Source organism: Odontomachus brunneus, unplaced genomic scaffold (genome assembly GCF_010583005.1).
Source record: "Odontomachus brunneus isolate Ranch 3 - 2012 unplaced genomic scaffold, Obru_v1 Obru_scaffold_128, whole genome shotgun sequence".
Taxonomy (NCBI): Eukaryota; Metazoa; Arthropoda; class Insecta; order Hymenoptera; family Formicidae; genus Odontomachus; species Odontomachus brunneus.
Window position 1 is genome coordinate 260,746 of NW_022639578.1, and position 22,634 is coordinate 283,379.

General features: G+C 43.3%; 1 protein-coding gene across 2 annotated transcripts in view; it reads right to left on the minus strand.

Annotated features, from left to right (window-relative positions):
• LOC116849941 (GAS2-like protein pickled eggs) overlaps positions 1-22,634 on the minus strand; it is a 91,297-nt gene that overhangs the window by 68,209 nt on the left and 454 nt on the right. Inside the window, exons 1-2 of one of the 2 annotated variants that reach the window (XM_032827628.1) lie at positions 21,596-22,153; positions 5,369-5,549 (exon numbers count right to left, since the gene is read on the minus strand). In XM_032827628.1, coding sequence (XP_032683519.1) covers positions 5,369-5,539 — 171 coding nt within the window. In that variant the 5' untranslated portion in view covers positions 5,540-5,549; positions 21,596-22,153. Of the gene's footprint in view, positions 1-5,368; positions 5,550-21,595; positions 22,154-22,634 lie in introns of those variants that run through there. The other variant, XM_032827630.1, reaches the window with a different exon arrangement.

The window sequence follows — 22,634 nt, forward strand, 5'->3', positions numbered from 1 at the left end:
GAGAACCTCGGAAAATGAGCGCGGGACGGTGATTAATTGTTCTCACCCAACGACCGTAGCGTAATTGAAGTTCGGCTCCGGGTATTGCGCACGGTGGCACAACGCGCGCACCTCGAAGATAGCGCCGGCCGATTTCTATATAAGGTCCACCGTCGAGGCGCCCGGTATTTGTCATTTCCGACAGGAAAGGCCGCGCGCCGTCGCTCCTGGCTCCTTTCGCCGAGATATCGCGCGATCGTGATTAATACGGATTGCCTGTCGACCTTTAACCGCATGACAAGTGCCATTCTCGAATTCGCTTTGAGAGACTTCACGCCTCGAGGCTACTCGGACGCTCCGAAGGCTTTCTTCTTCCGTGCATCATAGAATTCGCGACACGCGCTGTCACGTTTATTTTCGCACGAGTGTGAGAGCGGAAGAGAGTCACTTTCCGATCTTGTGTGCGATCGCAAAATTGAATTGATGTCGCCGCGAATTCATTCTTAGCGTCAGGGTTCGGCACTGGCCGGTGATGTAAATTCCTCGGGTATGAATAGCACATCATTTTTTTGTTATGGTGACTGATTTTGTCCTCGACAGAACGAGATCGACGGCCTTCGTCTAATAACCCTAATGTGACACATTGAGGTCATTTTTGACACTCGATTTTTAATTCTGAATTATCTACAAACTAGTGGAATGAGGATTCTTTGCAACTTTCGATTTACGCGCTAAGAAAAACACAGTTAGTGGCAATATAAGGTTTATAACAATGTCATATAACAAAAAGGCAAAAATGCTACTGAGATTATTTTTTGCTCCAGTGTGTCAAAATAAGATGTCAAAGTGTAAAATAAAAATGTAAAATAAAAATTATTTTTTGTTATCTTTAATTACATTAAATATAATATATATAAAAAAAAATATTCTGTAAATAGCTTATTTATTTTTAGCTATATTATACGTGATCAAAATGTTTGTATTGTCAAATTCTAATCACGAACAAAACAGATTCAAATATAGCTAATCTTTGTAATAATTTTAATAAAAAAACCCACCTTATATATATATAATAAATTAATATTGCAAAAGCTTGAAACAATTAATTATTGTATTCACCTCTTAACTGAAAAAATGATGTATTTTTATATATATACAAATAATTACACTTTTTAACAAATTGAGATATGTAATGTCTTGTTTTTAATTCAAATATTATATTGACACACATACACAAGAAAATCCTAGAATATTAATTTTTCGTTAAAGTTCGTTTTCAGAAGAGTTAGAAATATTTATGTAAACTCACGTTTTCACCGTGTTTTTCTTTATATTTACGATAAAATAAAAGATGCTTAAGTCAATATTTTGATAATTTCTATATATAATTGGATTCTATAAACTTGAAAGTATCTATTATATTTTATAAATTTTTGTTAGCGATTTTATAGGATGTAAATGAAGACCAAAATGATCTCAATATACCAGTTAAAGTACTCAAAACACGGATGTCATGTATGTATGTGAGAAAGAGAGAAATAGGGGTTATAAATATAACTTAATGTAATAAAAGTTCCCAAAAAAGAAATTTCCCTGTAGCTCTCACTTGAATCAATTTGCTCACGAAAATGACACGTGCGTTGTACAAAGTTATACGGCAATTTTTATCACACTGTCTGTGTCGTGAACGAGTTTTATCTTACTGGAAGAGAGGAGAAAAAATCGAGCAGCCTCTCGAATGGCTCTCGATCCCACGGTTGCGTTCTGCGCAATAGGCTATGCGTATTGCAGAGGTCGCTTTGCGCGTCACCCCCGCCATAAACGGCTTTTCCTTAAAAAATCACGCCCCACCCTTGCACCCGTCTGCGCGGCTTGGTCTGTAAAAATTCTCCACGAACGATGGAGAAGAGAAAGAAAAACGCGAGAGAGCCCACAGAAGTGCCGGTATCGAGAGCACTGGGGTTCCTTATCGCCGTTGGTCGCGTACCTTATTATGTTCCCCGCCTCGCCACTCGTCACGGCTCGTAAAGTCGATATATGCAAAAGCGCTCTTTCCCCCCATCCCTCTCCCTCCTGCTCTCTTCCGACTGCTGCAACCCAATCTACCCCCTGCCACAGGTAAGAAATTCCAGAACCTCACCTCGAGATCCGCTAAGGCCGTAATCCTTAAGCCGGATTCAGACTAGAGCGCCGTGCACGTCTAGAGCGTAAATAAAGCTTAAAATAACGTGACATGCAACCTTCCTTTTTGATTTACATTTCCTCATTATTTTCTCACGTTAATTTTACAATATTATTTATTGATTGTTAGAGCAAATAGAGAAAGTGTCTGCAATATTTTAGAGATCGGCTTAATCGACTAGAATGACATTTTCTTAGTATATCTTTGTATTATCTTGTGGAAATTTTGGGTATACATTTCCTCGCTCTTCTGATGTTATAAGTCAAGATGGCCGCGCTGAGTAACATCAATCTTCTTATTTACTATCGTATTGTATTTTTAGTTTTCTTCCAATTTTTCTCTCGGCAACAGCCGCGCAACAATATATAGGCGCAATATATTCGGTATGAACGATAAGATCGAGCGAGCGCGAATCAGCCCCACCGCGGTCTGAATCGAGCTTTAAGCGCATACCCGATGAGCCGGTGACTTTCTCCGCGCTGGCGCTCGCAATGGGGAGCGCACGCACCTCGCAAGCCGCCGCGCGCGGTTTTATCGTTCTGCCTACTCTAAATATTTCTCTGGCATAAATTTATAACGACGACGGCGCGCCGCCGCTAATAACGAGCACGGACCCCGGTCGATATCCCGGCATTATACGAGCGTCGCGCCGCGCCGCGCCGCGCCAATCGGCTCGCTCGCTCGCTCGTGAGTCCGGTGGGCATTATGGGCCCGCGCACGCGCGCGAGACAGGGCCCGTGGCGATGAATGGAGCTCGTTTCGCGGAGCGCGGCCGAGTCTACTCGAGCCGAGTAGCGCCCGGCCACGGCGGATCGTCGTCGTAGATCAGTGAAAGTCGACTGGAGTCCGGTCGCTCGTCGATCCGCCGGCACGCGAGCCATTCCTCGATCCGCACTCGATCGCGATCGATCGTTCCCGGAGAAACATTACGGCGGTAGCGTCGTGCCGCGAAATGACAGCCGGAAAAAGGAATCGGAGAATTACGACGACTCCATTTCGGTCGCAAAAAGAACAACATAGACTCTAGCTTATCGGCATCGTGTCAAATTCGATTCGTGATGAATAATTTGTCACCACTGTATGCGATCAAGTCAAATCTACTTAAACCGAACCTGTGTTGATTGTCCAAAGATTTTCGATGAATCACACGCTGAGCAAAATGTTACGAATTTCACAGTTCTATTACTGTCTCAGTGAGATACATCCGTCCGACTTTGTCGCATATCTTTTTCAGTTTGACTCCCATCATTATTCGACTTTTAGACTGACACGATACTACAAGAAGAGTCGTTCTTAAGTATTCCAGATCTTAATTGGCACGTTAATAACGAGTCTGCGTCTCCGCACTGACGACGGGTCGTTTGCGTTTTCGTCGCGCGTAATGAACTGTATATATAGCCGATATAATATTCGTGACCACGGCGTGTTCCGCCGTCGTCGTATATATATCGGGGACGTCACTTATATCTCGGCGTGTGATTACACGCAGACTGACGGTCGCGATTCTCATGTGGTCGCGCAGCGAGAGCGGGAGAGACTCGCGATCGCCCCGGCCGCATTAATCGGATAATTAAACCATCACTCATTGTATGCCCCGCGTTTTTCTCCTTCCTTTTTTTTCCATTAAACGTTCTAATTATGCCGCATTCTTAATGACTCGTTAAAATTGCTTTAATAATGCCAGAGCTAATAAGCTGACCGTGTACACCGTCGACAGCCGATCGGTCACGCGAGTGACTACTCTATCCGTCGCAGTCGAGTGGCGTGCGAGTGTGGGAGATACAGGTTGTACGCATGCTGTTTCGACACCGTGTCAATAAAAGCCGGCGATTTTAACATGTACTTCTTGCTCGCCGTGTTTATCGACAGAAAAAAATGCGCGCGCGCGAAAGTAATTTTAGCTTAATCTAGATGGACGTTTATATTCACCACTATATCGTACGTCTCGCCGGAATATGTATTTGAGGAAAGAAAAAGAGAATATCGCGACGACATTGCGGGGTATATTGCATCCCCGCGATTTGACGGAAGACAAATTTAAGCAAAAATTTAAACAAACGGCAAGATCATTGTTCATTGAATAATTAATAACGTTCTCGATTGTCGTTTAACAAAATCAAATGAAGATCAATTTGAAGTATCTCCGCGTTCCCTCGTGTTCCTCTTTTAAACTCTTCGGCTTCGCTCTCCCTACGCGCATCAAGACTATTCGTAATTCACGCCACGCAGGACGAAGTACTTCCGCTGGACGTCACACACATCCTTCTTCCTGCTCGTCACGATGCACACGTGCAACTTTCTTTATTAGTGCGTGCGCTCGTGTCGCATGAGTGTCGACAAGAGATCAAATTTTCAAGAATTTATTTTCGCACGGAAAAAATATTAGTTCTTTTTTTCATAATTTTTTCAAATTCTTTCTAATTTTTTACTATAATTTTAGTAGCGTAACAATAGACTGTCAGTAACGTTAATCTCACTAAAGCAATGTCTAAATGAGAACTTAATTCTAAATGAGAATCATAAGACTTCAGGCTTAAAGCTTAAGCTTTAGCTATGGCTTAAATTCTCATTGTAAATACCGCTTAAAGAGCAATTCGTCATGAAACACTCTGTATATAGCTATATAGCTTTTATTATAACACATTTAATTTTTAAAATACATATAAGAAACACATATGAGACAAAAGAATAGTCAATTACTGCAGAATATCCATGTATTCCTCGATCACGAAAATTTTACAGTAATTTTTATTACAAAATTCTCTCCACGTGTAGTGAAGAGATTTTCTTGTACAAAATTCATCTAATACGAACTCCTTCCAGCTTTTCAAGCTCATTTATCGTTAATTTTGCAAAACTCTTTCGCGAAAGAGAGAGAAAGAACAAAAGAAAGGAATTAACTTTATGACTTCCAAAAAAGCCAACGACATGATTAATCTACGTAATTGTACTTTCGCGACACCGTGTACAGGCGGATGTTAGCGAGCCGGCGAGAAAATAGACGCGGAACGGCCAAGAGAGAACGTGACAATCGTGTTCGAGGAAAGGGGTCAATGGATATCTCGATCGGGGGATTTTTTGACGATGACAGCGAGCGGGCGCGATAAGGATCGCCTCGTTACGACCAGTGCGAGCGCTTAACGCCGCGGATAATCGCGTTTCCGCGTCAGTAACAGTCCAACGGCGAATCGCCGCGAGATCACTCACCTTGCACAGCGCGACGCCGGTGTCCAGTCTGTCCATAAAATTGTCAATGTTGATCCGGAGCTCCGGGTAGAGCGCGTTCAGCCACTCCGCCAGATCCTCCTTCATCGCCAGCAAGTACTCGTCCGAGGACCTGAACGGCCTGTACGACCTCGCCTCCAGCAGCACCGCCATGGCCCGATATCTGCAAAGCAGATTAAATCAGCCGTTATTTCGCAGCTCGCAAGATTCGCCGTGTGAGCACGAGCGCGCGCCGCGATCAATTTCTCGCGTGAGAAACCAACGTCCGGAATGCGCCGATTACGCGCGATCGGTTTGTCAGCGGGGCGCGTCTGATTCGCGAAATTAATGATCAGCGCGTTGACTGCGGCGCTGATTTCCGCTGATTACGCTGATTACGTACAAAAGCCTAGCTCATCGTTGAATCATGACTATAGTAAATAAACGTAATTCGAGATGTATGCACCTTCTACCTCGTTTCATTGGCTCTTCATTGGCCGCACGATCGATTTTTCAAGTGCAATTAATTATAATTCATAGATAACTTAATGAGCCAATGTATCACAGTGCCAGGCATCGTCGCGCCATTCAGTGTGTTATCACATTGGCTACCACGCTGATTTCTATTAATTCCGTAAAAGCCTAACTAATAATTAAATTACTAAAGATGCAATAAATAAATGTAGCTTGAAATATATACTTTTTATCTTGCTCTTCATTAGTCTTCTATTGGTCTGCAGGAAACTTCATTTTAATTAGTAACACATTATTTAAATTTATTCACTCTCACGATAGAAAATATTAATACCAAATTTCGAGGCGCACGAAAATGTTCTCTTGACTGCTCCTGAATCAATTTTCTACTTTCTAACTTTACTATTTTTTAATATTGTCTTGATTTTATATAATTTTGAAACTCAGGGAATATCTATCTGTTCTAAAAGAAATATTTTGCGATCTCGTTTCCACTGTTTCTCTTGCAAATATACAAATATAGCACATGTGACCGACAACACACCCCTTAAGCTAACTAGACCGGGTCTCCTCTATTATAACAACCGAGTTTTCATTCGATCCTCAGACAACAGAAAATCAATTACTCCAACTTTTTTCCCGTGCGGTATTCAACGTGTCAATTCCCACGCGCCTCCAAAAGTACAGTGCGACTCATATTCGCTCGAGTTGTTACGTTTGCACCTAATTTCCACTCGCGTTTATCCGATTCCTTCCGTTTTTGCATCCGGCCATCCTCCTCTCGAATCAAGGTCGAACGTGATTTATTGTCCCAACGAAAGCTAATGTTCATCGTACGGCGATTGCGACGCGCTGCGCCACTAACGGGGCCTCGATTCGTTTTCTCACGCGATATTTCCACGTCCACGAGATACCGTTGCGTATGCAAATCCGCGGGCGCTATTTCGCGACGCGAACACGATTATAAATATTCGATAAACAAAAACGCGCCGCGCCACCAGGCAATAACACGTTCACGATGTGTCGCGCGTTAACAATAAAACGGATTTTCCCCATACTCGTCGTTCAATCTTCTCTATGTAGTGCAGACTAGGACTATATGGTACGTCACTCATGTGCCTTTTTTAGTATTTATAGAGAGAAATAGTGGATACACAAAATCGCGAAATGGTTTTTTCAAAACATAAATATTTTTCCCCAAGTTTTATTAAATTATCGAAATAATATTACAGTTAAGAAATAGAAGAAACTGATTTGATAATAATAAAGTAAATTTTCAAATCTTTCAGAATTTTCTATTAATACTCTCCATTGTGACTGAATAAAATTAAGCAATGTATTACTAACTAGAATGAAATTTCTTACAAGTGTACGATATACTGCTTCTATTTAATAAATTTTTATTTCAATTTTCGTTCATAAAATGATTGAAATAGAACGTATAGATGGACGAAATATAAAGTTGGCTCATAATTAAGGCAGAAGGAATGTGGAGACTTCTCACGGAGACTCTAGAACTAGTAATCAAGATGCATATTTTATGACCTTCTTTAGCTTGCGCTACTAAACAATTGAATCAAGGCAAAAAGGCTATGTTGCTGGACGTTCGTGTTTTGGTTATTAAAAAACAAAATATACAGTTAACGCTGTCGTAGCGGCCATTAATACGTAGAAGGAGGTTGCCTCTATCATGTTTATATAGTCAGTCACAATTACTTGCTTGAGAAGTCGTAACCTCAAAATCCTAAGATATAAGACATTTAGCCCCGGTCTCCCCTACGTGCGTTCTGATAAATCCCGCCACAATACTTTCCACGGGGGCGACGGTGTCTCGATTATGCAATTCGGATCAGTCGGCCAATATAATCCGGTTTACCCGCGCGCGCCTACAAAAAGTCGTTTTCAATCGAGTACGCGAGCGATTCTCCCTCTCTGCGGCTCAAGAAATAAGAGTTACCGCGGCGTCTTTTTGCAGTAGCCGTGCGGTAATTAACAGACGAGCTACGTTGTATCGGTGTTTCGTTCTGGAGTCGCCCGGCCGCTGTTTCTCCCGAGAGCGGTCATATAAATCTCCATCAGCAGCATTGTACGCGCGAGACTCGTCGAGTAATGCACGGACAAGTACACCCCGCGGTTCGCCGCGGTGTCGCAAGTGAAAACTCGCGGGCTGTGTGCCGCTCCCTCCCCCCCGCGCGATGCAACTCTGAATAGCGCCGCGTCGTGGAATGACGTTTCGGCGCGCTCGACTTTCGTTGAATGGAAATCTTGGCGCGACGCGACACGGGGCTTTGGTATTTGATAAATAAGCCTACGCCGCCGCGAATTAATGAGCAGGCATTGCGCGAGCGAGCCGAATGGGCTTGGATGAATTTATGCGTCTGTGAGACTACGTCGCCTGGATTCAGTAGGAAACTCACGACCGACCGCGGGATTTCTGGCCGATAAATTTCCGCGCGCTTTCTTGCGTGGAGCTGTTTCGCGTGTGTCGTGAAAGCGTCGTGTCTCGCCGAAAATTGCGAGCCTGTCATTCCATCGCCCGAAAGACACCGGGGGGGGGACATCAGTTCTCGACAATACCACTTTGTGGTTAATGAGACTCTCACACGTTGGAGAATGATTGAGTGGTATCGGATGCGTCTAATTGCGAGATCGAGCAATTAACTCGAGAAGTCATGAATCTAAATTGAAAGAAATTGAGCGCCTATCCGCAACCACCGAACATCCCAATTTCCCAAGCGCCGCCGCGCCGACATGCGCGCTCCAGAGAAAATAATCGTGGGAAATAGTCCGTCGCAAACGTGCCGACGACATAACAATTGCCCGCAGCGACAAAACATCCCATTCATATAAACCCAACGACGTTGGGTTAGGCCCACTTAGAACTCAACGGACCGCCACCGATAAGCCGGCCAAAACTGACCTGAGATTGTTTTCGAGGTGGTACAACACTGAAAGTCACGATTCAATAACGAAACCTCAACTTGGCAGCTCAAGTAACTTACACGCACGCGGCGTTTTAATACCAACCTTCAAAATTAAAGAAAAACAAACGTCCAGTCAAACTTTCTCTAAGAAAATATCGAAAGATATCGAAGAAGGTTTGATAGGTTTTTCAGGGTGTTCAATGCTCCCCTCCCCTCCATTTCTCGATTCATTCGTGAATTCAGTGTCATTTCGCAATCGACATCGTGCGTGGGCTCTTATTGGCTTCTTTGATCTGTGTCTGAGAAGGAAAAAGCAAGCGCACACGATGAAGAGAGATCGGCGGGCGAGAAAGGAGTCGTCGGGAGCGGCTCTCATAAGGGGGCGAAAGACGGATCCGTGCGCCGACGGCGACGATCGCGGATTACGATTTACAAAAGGTGACTGCGAAATGTCATCGTCTCGCGTTTCCCGACGATGCGATGCACGCGCTCCTCGTTTGCGCGTCTCGCCTCGGGCGGCAACACGCCCCACGTCACCGGCGCCGCGTGCACGCTGCACGCGCGCGTGTGTTGTGCATGCACCGTGTTCGAAAATGCCAGAGTTTAAATCGACGGCGCCTGTCGTGTGTGCATGTCGCTCTCCGTGTCCGCGGAAACTGTTCGTCTAGAGCGAGTGACCCGCGGAGTGCAACGTCTTATCGATCTCATTCCGACGAACGCGTACGCGACGCGTCGCATCCTGATACGCTCGATCAAACGTGTCGTAGAAGTCGCGCGATAAAAATATAACGATATGACATAATACGGCAAGCAGTGAGATAACAAATCAATCGAGGCGTGTGCAATTCCGGGAATAACATTAGTAGACGGTTTCTTACGCTGTAACTCTTACCCGACATCGCCCTCTCTAGTTTCTATGAATACTATCAAATTGCACGCGTATTATTGTGACACATGAAGTTACATTATCGCGAGAAGTTACGTCCGGCGATGCACACGCGGCACAACGGGTGAAGAACGAGCGTGCGTGTGCGGCGAGAGAGCCGGTGGTTAATTTACGGGCTAACTCGCGGCCTTTATCGCCACCCGCAAAACCGAAAGCCGCAGTCGCTAAATCACAGCGGGGTGGCGGAACGTGTAGAACGTCGTCTTCGTCTGCGTTTTCGTTGCGCTGCGTTGCGCTGCGCTGCGCGCATCGCCGGCGGAGGAGCTCGTGGGTTTCATAAATGTCGGCGCAACGTCGAAGAATCTATTAGGGATGCGCTCACGCGGATGCAGCGCGCAGCTAGGCGGCGGCGTGTGGAATTTAATCCTTAAACGAGCAATTCTAGCGCGCTATCTGCACAGTACCGGCGTGCGAAAGGTGCGTTCGGCATGAATTGATAGCGTCCTCCTTTATTTCGCAAAGTGGTTAACGGGATCTCGCGTGTTGCCGCGCGGTCCACTTCGGCGACTCAAAGTGGAAAACGCGCCTCCGCGCGCTATCCGCCTACAAGGCACGTCGATTATTCACCGCGACGACGCTGGGGATTCCGCCTTTTGCTAAAATTCTCTCGCGCTAAAATTCATGGAGCGCTGATGAACGTTCTCGGATGTCGATGTTACGGTGGGCCGGAGAGGGAAAGGGGACAAGGGGGCGATATAATCGCATCCACGTTATACGGCACGCGTACGCGACTTTTTGTGACACGCCGTGTGTGCGTCGTCGATGCACCGTTATGTCAGGTTAAGCGCGCGCGTACTTGTAAGTACGCTCACGTAGGTAAACTTCACGAACGCGCTTTTGTAGGCACGAGCGTGCGCGCGATCCGTAGGACAGCCACCTCTTAATATTCCGTCCCTTTCGCGCCGCTCGGTAGAATAATAAAGAACCGACTGGGGAAAGAGGTGGAGAGAGAGAGAGAGAGAGAGAGAGAGAGAGAGAGAGAGAGAAGGGAGGAATGAGAGAGCTTGTAGAACCCTTTCACGGTATCATCGCGAACAATGAAGCCGTACTCGACGGAAAATGAAATGGCGCAAAGCCAGGAAAACACACACGAGGAGGAAGAGGGGGAGGGGGATTTACCGAGCGTCGTCACTGCGTCACGCGCTCGCTAAATCTCATCCTTCCCATGCGCTGATCATGGTAACGTAGTAAACAGATACGGCAAGACGGCTGAATGGGATTAGAGGCTCCCCAGACCGGCTTAAATAAAAAATCCTTAACGTCCTTATATATATGAGAAGTCCCCCGGCGACTTAATTCCACACAGCCGCTTCGACTTACTTTATTATTTTTACGAGCCGCCCAGCGAGTTGCGCACACGCACGCACGCGTACGCACGTATACATGCGCAATGCTAATCTCTCTCTCTCGCTCTATCTCTCTACGACTTGCTTTACCGACTCTCCCGCGATCGCCAGGAAGCAGTTACTCTCACGCCCTATTACTATAATTTCTCCGGGGCGCGAGTTAACTTTAATCTGATTCATCCACCCCTCATTCATCGGCTACGGTGAGCGTTATGCGTGCCACGGATTATGTAAACAGTAGTAAGATGACCAGACGTCCCGATTTTTTCGGGACAGTCCCGATTTTTCACCCTTTGTCCCGAATTTTTTCGAGTGCTATTCAGAACACCGATTTGTCATCATTTTCAATGATTGTCAAATAATTTTCGGATCTTTTTATTTCCCTCTCCCCGCCCCACATATTTATGAAGTGTCTTGAATTCAGGGCTGGGAAATCTGGTCACCTTGACAGTGGCAGTGTGACCGCATCCTCTAATTTTTTTCCAGTGGAATCTCATTCAAAATGAGGGAAAAGTGGCAGTATTCTATTGCTTCTCACTCGAAGCAACAATGAAAAACTGCCACTCGCAATCACAAAAATTTATGCTTTTTCAAGCTTAAAGTGTATTCTAACTCTATATGTTTATCGATTAGAGTGAATGTGTTTCTGTAACGACAGAGTATAGTCAGTTGCTAATCGGTTTGCACAATTTTTTAGTTGCAATACACCCCAAATTGTCAGAATTGGAAGCGACTTCTGACGTGTACGTGCAGTTATCGATTATGACAGCAGCCGAAGTGACAGTACAGAGTGTGACATTTGTGAAATTTAGAAAAAAGAATTTATTCTAAATTAAAAAAAGTATTAGTTTGAGAGAAGTAATTTTTACGTATTTTTGTAACCGATTACTGCGTCATGTATCAGCAGTGGCTTTCAATTCTGCCAACTTGAAACGGAGCAACTTCATTCGAAAAAAAGTGTACGAACTGATCAGCAACCAATTATACATCAGATTCACTTTTCAATCTTGAGTGAAAATATTCACTGGACAATTCAGAAATGAAAATTTACTCTATGAGTGAAAACTGCGCTCTTAATCTTTGAGTGAATACCTTCGCTCGAAACTGAAGAGTGAATCTAATGTGCTCCATCGTCACAGGAACATATTCACTTTAACCAACAGAAATATTCATTCATGGAATCAGAATAGGCTCTAAGCCCGAGCGAAACATTCACTCTTGCGATTTTTAGTGGCAATATTTTCACTGTCGCCTCGAAAGCCACTTTTCACTCGTTTTGTGTAAGATTCCGCTCCAAAAAATTTAGAGAGTATCGCGGATAAAACTTTGAAGGTAATTACGAACAATTTGTAATGGTTTCATCCGCGCGTAACGCCATCATGCTTTTCTCATAATTGTAATTTATAATTACTGACATATGTATATATATGCAAGGCATAAGAGGGGTACGAGTGTTGCTCCCGAACGGCTGCCGGCGGCAATTTAATCGCGCACGTTAAAATAATGTTACGTTATACGCGATCAATGCGACGACAACATTCTTGTGTCGGACCAAAGATAGCACCGATATATTATTAAGGCAAAACGAGATCGCGATAAATTGAAAGTCTCACTGAGCGTAATTATGGCGATGGCCGATGTGATAATTTCGCGAAAGGTAAATATAGAAAACGAATCCGCGCTCCCGATGTATAATGCTCGTTTCATGCAAGCGCAATGAGGCGCGCCGCGCAATTAACGGTCATTTGCTCTTTTACAGCCCATTAAATATCAACTATGTCCTTTTTTTCGTCGCGAGACTCATGACAGGATTCCGCGTAATTATTCGCGGTCCGACGAGACGCATCAATTTCATTTTCGATAAACGTTTCATCGGAAAAGACTAAATACCCGAAAGAATAATCAAGAAAAAACTACGAGCTATAAAAAGCACGGAATCGTTCGTATTTCTTTATAATAATAATAATAATTTAGTAAAAAAAGAAAAATGTATTAAAAAATTATTATTAAAAAATATACATGTTTATATAAATAAATAAAAAATATAGTCCTCTATAAAAAATCTATATAAATTTTGTTAAGCTTGAGAAACTCTTGTAAAATTACATCCAAGTCAATTAATAAATATTTCATGAGTATCGCTATCTTTCAATGCAAAAGAATTGAGAAATTTTCGCGGCAACTCTCGAGTATACACGTCATCAAGTAAAATATCCTTTCTCAGATCTTGTATATTTATCGCCGCATTATCATAACACACCGCCTTTATCGCCACAATATTCTACAATTATCCACGTGCCGTTTCAATGCGCCGAGAAGGACTTTTCAGCAGAAACACGCAGAGAAGACAGAACACAACGATAATAATTACATCGCGAGCTGGAAGAGACCGAGATTCGAGATATCGTCGTCTTCGTCGTCGAGATATTAACAGCCCACTCACGTGCGTAAGAACGAGAATATCTTTTTTCGCGTGCGAGAAACTCGCGCCCTTGATATTCGTCGGTGTCCTTATACATATAAATAAACTTGAGTGATGTGTTATTATCTAGAATAAAGTCTCCTACGAGTTCGATACGAAGATATGGGCGGATGAAATAAAATTGGCCACTATTTAAGAGTCGTTCTAGAACTTTAGAGATCTTTTGCGGAGAGCCCGGAACTAATTAGAACACATATATGTGATCTTCTTATCCATGCCCCTCCCTCGAATTGCAAGCCAACTTGCCTCAGTACTAAGATAAAACGGCTACGTTGCAACATATTCGTATTTTGGTTTATCACAGAAAGAAATATATACAGGATCGTTACGGACTATTAACATAAACTCTATCAAGTTTGTCTAGTTAATCTCGACAATCGGTTTTCTAAGAAACCTGCAATATCGAAATTTCGAAAAATGTGGTCCCCGTCTCCGCTGTTATTTGTTCCATAACCGTCCGAAGATCATCGAGAACCAGCTGATTGCAACAAAGCCGAAAGACACCGCACCGCCACGTGCGTTCCGCTGCCACGATCAAGTCGATGGACGCGATGCATCCAGCAAACCGGATGCGAAGTCGGCGCCTCCTCCCTCTGGCGCGCGCGCATCGAGTTACGCGACGCATAATTGCGCTTTCGCGCAGATACCGGCTTCGATAAGCGCTCCAACGGCCGACGTGTCGTAATGCCTAACGATTTCATTCATTTCGCGACGAACACGCCGCGGAATGAACCTGTTTCGACGACGACGAGCCCTGCGACGCCCGCGCGCGCTCGAATGCACGCGCGAATGCAAATCCGCGCATGGTCGCGCATGGCCGCGCATGGTCCGCGTCGCGAGCGAGCGGACGCGAAACGCGATATCTCGACAAGGCGCGCGAGCCCCGATAACACCGACTTCAAAGTCGTTTATCATTACGCGGCGGCCCGTAAAGTTCCCTTCGAGCGCGCCGAGATTGATCACCTCTCGCCTCAGCCAGACTTATTGCCCTGCCCGTCCCTCCTAGCCTGTGCGGGTTCTTTCGTCCGCTTCCTTTCCTCCCGCTTTCGCGGAGGCCGATTTCCATAAACGCGTGATCGTGCAAGACTGGCGAGACACCACATGGCTGCACCGGAGCCGAATATTGAGAAACTTGCGAGAAGAGAGAAAAACCACCCCGGCGGTGCCGGCTCGAGGAAAAATCACTAAAAAGAGGCATCGACTCTCGTCGAATTGACCAAGAGAAGGGAGGAAGGGGAGGCCACGGTTTCAAACGGGAAGCCGAATATCCCGTATCATAGCCTCATAGCCTGATGTTGCTTCGGAGCAACAATGCTGAATAAATACGTCCTGCATCTATCGTTCTTGTATGTAGCTCATGAGAAATTCATGTTGCTCAAGAGCACAACATTGCAAATAAAAAGTTAACTCAGCTCCCTCTTCTTATCTATACCTATATCTATACAAGGGACTTTGACGTCCGGGATCAATCAGAGAAGATTCGGTCACGCGATCGAATTTGCCACTCTCTCCCTACGAAGGTTCCCTATCCCGTATATCGCTGTTTTCGAAAGCATAGCGTGGCTCTGCCGACGTGATTCCTCTCGTCCCAACGTCATAATTCCTCCCCGTAAAAATTACACGTCTTCTTGATTGCCCTAAAGATCATGCTGTCATCGGAATATCAGAATGTATACGCACTGAAATCCAACTTAATCCGATGCGAACGCGCGAGAGAGCGTCTCTCTTGCTCTCATCTCGCCCCCTCTCGTTCTCTGCCTCACCGAACGCATCTCGACGGCGCGTAGTCGGAGCAAGTGATTTTCCGACGACGTTGACAGCCGTTCATTAATCGCGGCGTTCAAACAACGTTGCAATCTTCTGGCCGACATCGAGCGGACGAACGGGCGAGCGAGCGAACGGACGAGAGAGAGACAGGATTAATAAGAGAGATGCGTTTCGGCCGCGTTATCGCCGTGTTAACGATGTTAAAACCTTTACAGCCGTACGTAAGGGCCGCGTGTTCCTCCGCGAGATAAATCCGGCGTATTTCTCCTTCTCTCTAGTCGACACCCGCCGCTGATTTGTTGCATTAACACGGCGGCCGCGTACATTACCGCGATTTTACGATTCCGTGTATTGCCGTGCGTTGTGTACAGCGACGAGATAAAACCGCCTCCGGAGAAACTCTCTCCCTCTCTCTTTTTCTCTCTATTTGTTAATCCCTCTCCCTCCCTCTCTCTCTCTCTCTCTCTCTCTCTCTCTCCTCCTTTCTATGTCTCTCCTTTTCTCTCTTTCTCGCGAACTCTCAACATGTCGTTAGTCTTCGTCGCCTTTGTGCTGATTAATTTGCCCCGCGCTATTGCATCAATTAACAGTCAAGCTTATTCAGAAGTTGCATGCAGATTAGAACGGCCTGTTTCGCTTTTTCTTTGTTTTTCATAAAACATTCATCATACAATTGTGTATTGTTTCTTTCAAACCAAGAAAAAATTGTCGTGCAGTTTGAGACCCGCATTACACTAGATCGAAACGAATCGGATCAAAATAAGTCTTGAGAGTCAGTTTAGAATCATTCGTTTCTTGTTTTAAACCAGCTATCTTATCGCGTCAGCTATAGAAAAATAAAACAGTTTATTTTAAACGAAAAACTAACCATAACTGTCTTAAAAATTATTTGGATCCGATTCGCCTTTTATAATCTGATTCGCCTCGATCTACCCCTGATAGTTGTTAGCTGAAATTTATTTCAAGACACGTAATTGTTTGGAATGGATTTTGATTGGAATGAATCCATTTTTTTTTACAGTTTTAAAACACAACAAAAATCTAGAGAATAACTGGACAATATTCTGATTGAAATTCATTGCGAACAATTCTGTAATACGTGTCCAAGTAAGATACTGAGATTTGCATTTCAAATTAGACGTGAATTATTTAGCGGAATCACGATTGCAAATATAATGTCATATATATTATAGGATTCAAATAAAAACTCAAATCCAACTCTAAATTCTGATCTGAGTATCTGACGTTAAACAAGTTTCAACTAAAGATTATTAACTGTAATTTAGCACACGAAAGTCACATTTTCGACTTCATCCAATTTTTATTTTGTATCATCCGCAAATTAATGAAAAAAGTGCACAATTGATATAAATATGAAATTTAAATATTATTTACTTGTAGCTATATTATATACGTGATGTTTCTGTACCAGACTGTAATCACGAGCAAAAAATTCAGATAATTTTCGTAATAATTTTAATAAAATCCACATTATTTATAATAGATTAATATCTCAAAAAATTGAAACTATTTATTATTTTATTTTTTACTGAAAAATTATATATTTTCATATACCAAAATAATTATACTTTTCGACAAATTGAAATATGTAATATATCTTTTTTTAAGATTAAAAAAAAAAATATATATATATATATAAGAAAATTCTAGGATATTAATTTCTTAAATTCATATATATATAAGAAAATTCTAGGATATTAATTTCTTAAATTCATTCTCAGAAAAATTACACAGTTTTATGTAAAATTAAGTTTCTCTTTATATTTGCAATAAAAGGAAATATGTGCGATCATTTTTGTGCACAAAGTTCTATTCTACAGACTTGAAAATATATTTATTATTTTTTATAGATTTTACTTAACACTTTTACGAAGTGTAAATAAACGAGGACAACAACCCTATTTCTATTTAAAACAAAAAGCCCAATGTGCCGGGGATTAAAGTGCCCAATACATGAGATAGTTAATACGGACCTAAATAACGCAATAACATTGTCGCTTGATAATATTGATTATTAACAACATGCTACCGCGCCGTTACTGGTTTCCTTTTTTTCTCGGCTGTGTACGAATGCCTTTGTCTTACGCAAGACACAATGCGTCGAGAAAGAGAAAGAGAGAGACCGGTCGTAAACGTTTATTCAGGGTCTCCCCTTTTTCCCAAGCCGCGCTCACCCTCGATTGAGAGATACTTCGCATTAGCGAGCGTGATAAGTTGCATATCCAGTTGCTGTACTGTGCATCTGCACGCGCGCAAACCACTCCGCAGCGAACAAGACTGGACAGCGAGAGCAGCAGCAGCAGCAGCAACAGCAGCGCGACTGCCCCCCTCAGAAGAAAATCTTATGAATGAGCGGGTTCCCCATTCACTTTTAACCGGGGAGCAGCTGTAACGAGCGGTACGCTATTCCGGAGCCGCGATGCTCTGCGCAGCGGCGAGTCTTCTCACGTAATGCTGGCGCAATAGTTCACCCGTAATATGCGCTCGACAGAATGGCAATGTTAATGCAAATACGGCGGCGTTGCCGATCGCGCGCCCGCGCGATTTTAATCTCGCGTCACGCCAACAAGATAATACTCATTTGTTAATACACTCCGAGTAGAAATGTAACTAAAATCAAAAGTTAGCTGGTACAAGTCAGATTAATTTTTCTAATTCGTTACTAATTCGTTACTGATTGTTTATTCATTGAACTATAGAATCGGATTTGTGGAACTGTTGTCTGGTCATTGCATAAATATGTTGGGCCGATGGCGCTCTGTCTATTCCCAAATATATAATCTAGTTACTGTATCACTACTAGCATTTTAAAATTAGATAGTAAATCAAAATTGAAGTTATGTTAATTTCACAAAAATCTCAAAAGAACAAAATCGGACGTCACATTATTGGCTAGCACTATGATTTTTATCTCATAATTTCGTTTGTTTAATCGTCAACTGACTTATTTATCTGGCCATTAGAAGTGAGCGTTACATTACTGGTTAGTAGTGATATTAGACACAAATTTACTGTCTCACGGTTAGACGACGAGGTTCAATTTCTACTAAAGACCGTGGATTTCAAAAAGGGGATGTTGCGGGGTGTCGCTGTTATTATTATTATTATTATTATTATTATTGTTATTATTATCATCAAACTGTGGGAAAATAATTTTCGCATAAGCACAGGTATATTTGATCGATTAGAATCATTTCGCGGCAGATTAGTCTGGTGCAGCTCCGGGGGGAGGAGCTCTGCGTGTGTGTGCACGCGCGCGCGCGTGTGTGTATGCTGCATTATTACGCAACGCTTCGTATCTCGGCAGTGTTGTGCGCTATTATTAGCCGGGCGTTTATTTAACATTACGAAGGGGAAATCTATATGGCAATTTAGATCTACCTCAGGTCAAATATGCGTTCGATACCAAAGTGGAGACCGCGCCGGGCAGTCAGACGGTAATTTCAGCGCTAATGTCGGAGGCCCGGTATTAAAACGCGGAGCAGGAACTATGGAAAAAAGAGATTATTCCCACACACGATTTTCCAATCACTATCATGAAGAATGTTTCTTATTAAGATCGGATCGCCGCTGTCCCTCATTAAAGTCGCTCTCGCGCACAGGCGCACGCGGGCACACGCATATGGTCGCGCCGCACAAAGCGTTTCCTCTTACGCAAATAGTCATAAAAATGATCTCAAGGTACAAGGTGCAATATCGCGCGGCACGTCGGATCGATAAAGATCGAGCGAAAGTTCAATGCCGTGCGATAGAGTAATCGCGGTGCACGACGATCGCCGTCGTTTGTTATGCTCCCCGTGTTTATTACTTATTGTTGCGAATGTATACGTATGTGTATTCATATATGTATGTATGTATGTATGTATGTATGTATGTATGTATGTATGTATATCTGCCGATGCGCACCGCGGTGTGCACCGTAGGCCTATCTCACGCGACAAAACGCTTTGTCTCCGTCCACTTATCTCGATCGTCTTCGGCCCCGAGCACGCCTCCGGCAAGTAATTGCGTCGGCAATTCAATCGCCGCGAAATTATCGCGCCATTACGCGCAAATCGTCCCGCGGGCGAGTGCACTCGTCAACCGCGAGCTAACATGCGTATCGTCAATCTCAATCGAAGGTCCCGCCAATTTTCACTCCCCTGCGCCCCTGTCCCCGTTTTTCAATGTTTACAGTACATATCGTCGAGAATGTAATCAGCAGGAATTAGTAATTATATGCAAATTGGCAAGTGCGAAATATAACGAGTGTATAAAATGTACCTCAAGAAAATTTGATTTCATCCTTAACGGAATCCTCGTGTATATTCTAAAATCACAAGAAAAATATTCTAAGCACTATGTTCTTAAAGTTAGAGGAATTCCCGTCATCAAGTATCTGCAGTACAAATTTTGTTCTTAATAGAAATTTCTTCTAACAAGAGGATATTTTGCTTCAAGTAATCATATTTTTCTTGATTCAAAAAGAAAAAGAGTTAGACTTTTCCTTTTTGGTGCATTACGTTATTTTTCTTATGACAAAATATAGTTTTATACGATTTTATAAAAAAGAAAGATAATTTTCTTTCCCTAATTGGAATGTTTCCAATGTCACAAAATTACTCGCTCTATCTCGCTCGTGTTGCATGTAATTTTAAATTAACAAGTTTTAATTAAGTTACCGTAACGCGCGCGGCACTTCCTCACGACCGTTGAAACAATGGGGCTTTCTCGGTGCGGTATTAATGGACGTTCAAGTAAACGGAATACCTTGGGAATTGTATAAAATAAATATTGATTAACTGATTGTTAATCATCGCGCACTGTCTTTACGAGTAATTAGTCTGCACGTTGTGATATTGTAACAACAATTACTCATAATTAAATGATTACGGAGCAGGACTTCCTTGCGATCGTCCGCGAACAATGAAACTTTCTCTATAAAAGCGATTCAAACGGGTGATTAAGTAGCCAGAATAGGAAGATATAATGGCGCAAAATTGTGCAAGATGAGCCTTTAATTAATTACTGCATTAACTGTGGCACTATAACGGGCATATTCTACTATAATATATAGCGTCACTATACCTCGTATTGCGCAGTGTACTATTATTAAACTATAACATTGCGTAATGAGATTGACAATGTTAATATGCTGCAACGAGTTCTTGGTGAATGCGCCATGCGCGTTGCTAAGTTTTGCGAAACCATTCGTTTATGAGAAACGTCCACGATTGTAGCGCTAACATTGTCCAGATTATATGCACATGTCTCGAGTCAAAGTCTACATTAATATCGTACTATGATTTCTTATCAGTGTCGTGTTAGATAAGCGAACTTATCAATTTCGCGGTGCACTGCTGATTTATTTACTATTGTCGGCATGCTAGATGTTACATTGTTTCCTTACATGATCTGGCTTTGTGTGTTGCGAAAAGTTTCACTGATAAGATTGTATTTGTGGTGAAATTCATAAACTGTTATCTTATCTCTCGCCCAAAAAATGCGATAATTTAATAAATTCCTAGAACGTCAGAATCTACGAGAATAAGCGAACAAGCAACGCGGCTAATAGAGACAAGAACTGTTAAAGATCTAAGAGCTGTCTGCAAAAACAAACATCCAGATATTCAAGTCTTTTCGCAATTCTTTCGAGGTACAAATTGGAAAATTAATAATCTCCACGTTGTCAACATACACACTGAGAGAAAGTACTTGAAAATACATATGTGAGATATAAAGTTCATTTCATTGACATAAAGTTTATATCTATAAAAGAAAATTTTATCTCACAAATAAATTTTTAAGTATCTTTCTCACTGAGAAAAAAATACTTCAGAATTTATTTGTGGAATATAAAGTTTATTTCTGCGAGTAAACTTTATATCCTACAAATAAATCTTCGAATATATTTTTTTCTCGATGCAATACTTGTCCTTCTTTTCGTCTCAAGACTGTTATTTATCCGATCAAATAGTACTGTATTCTTTTCTGTATGAGAAATGTTTCATTGCACAAACAAAACGGCTCGGTGTACGATAATCGACGAATGCACCTGCTTATTAATGCAACTCGAGTCGGCCTCTTCGCGTTCAGTCGAAATGTCATGACTCGATTTCCTTCGATCCGCGGGGCGAATCAATCATTTAAAATCGACTGATCGCGTTCGCCGCGAGGCGGCTGCAACGTGTGTGTACACAGCCGTAATTTCACTTATCCAACGTACGCGGCATGACGACGACGACGACAACGACGACGCGGTATTTAAAAATTCTCTGAATGAGTACTCACGTTTTTGCGCACCGGGAATCCGAGAAGATGCCTGCCGCACCACCACCGGATCAACAATCACAAGCGCGACGAATCGCGTCGCGCACACACCGATCCCGATCTCGTTCCACGACGACGACGACAACAGCCGGATGCTTCACTCATCGAGCGGAAAATCGAATGTCCGTCGCGCCGGTGGATTTCCCGGCGACATACGCGTTATTAGGCGCGCTCGCGCCGGGAGTCGTCGTTGTCTAGGGGTGCGTACGAGGGATGTCAAGGATCGACGGGTAGTTTCGGAGCCATGCAGGGAGAAAGGTAGAAAGAGACAGAGAGACACACAGACAAAAGGAAAGGAGAGAGAGTAAGAGGGAGGCAGTACGTGGGAACGATGCTTGTCTATTTTCTTTTCTAATTCTCCCGTCGGAACGTCTCGACGTCGGGGTCGTTTTGTCGTTGCTCGTCGCTCCGCGGCTCAGACAGCAATGCCGTACGATACGTTACGCGGGGTATACGCGCACCCCATACTCGCGCGGTCGCGTCCCAAGCAGAGACTGAGGCGCCTAGATACAGGCCGCCCGTATAAATGCACCGCACCGTAAGCGGTCGAAGAGAGCCGCGCGGGTTACAGACGCGGATTACATCGGAGAGGGGAACGGCGTAGTTCCGCGGCGCGGCTAGATGTCACTAAGGATTGGGCACTCGATGTGCCGAGTATCTTGGTCAACGAAAATTTTGCTCGACCAATTTTCAATACTGGATGAAATAAATATTGATTAAATTGTACTATAAAAGCAAAGCACGCGCGCGCGAGAAGTTCTTGTCTTAAAAAGCAAAGTTTGCTTTTGAAGTTTGTGTAAATATATGAGGACACATTTTGTTGTTCCTCGTAAGATTATTGATAATGACAGTAAATGTAAGCGTATGATTATTTTCTCTACTGAAAACACAGCTGTTGCAACGTTTGATTGCCCACAGTGACTGTCAAAATAGAGCTATCGGTAAATTGGTATTCATATATTACTATCGTAGAATTTACCGACTTCGGGTAAAAGTGGAT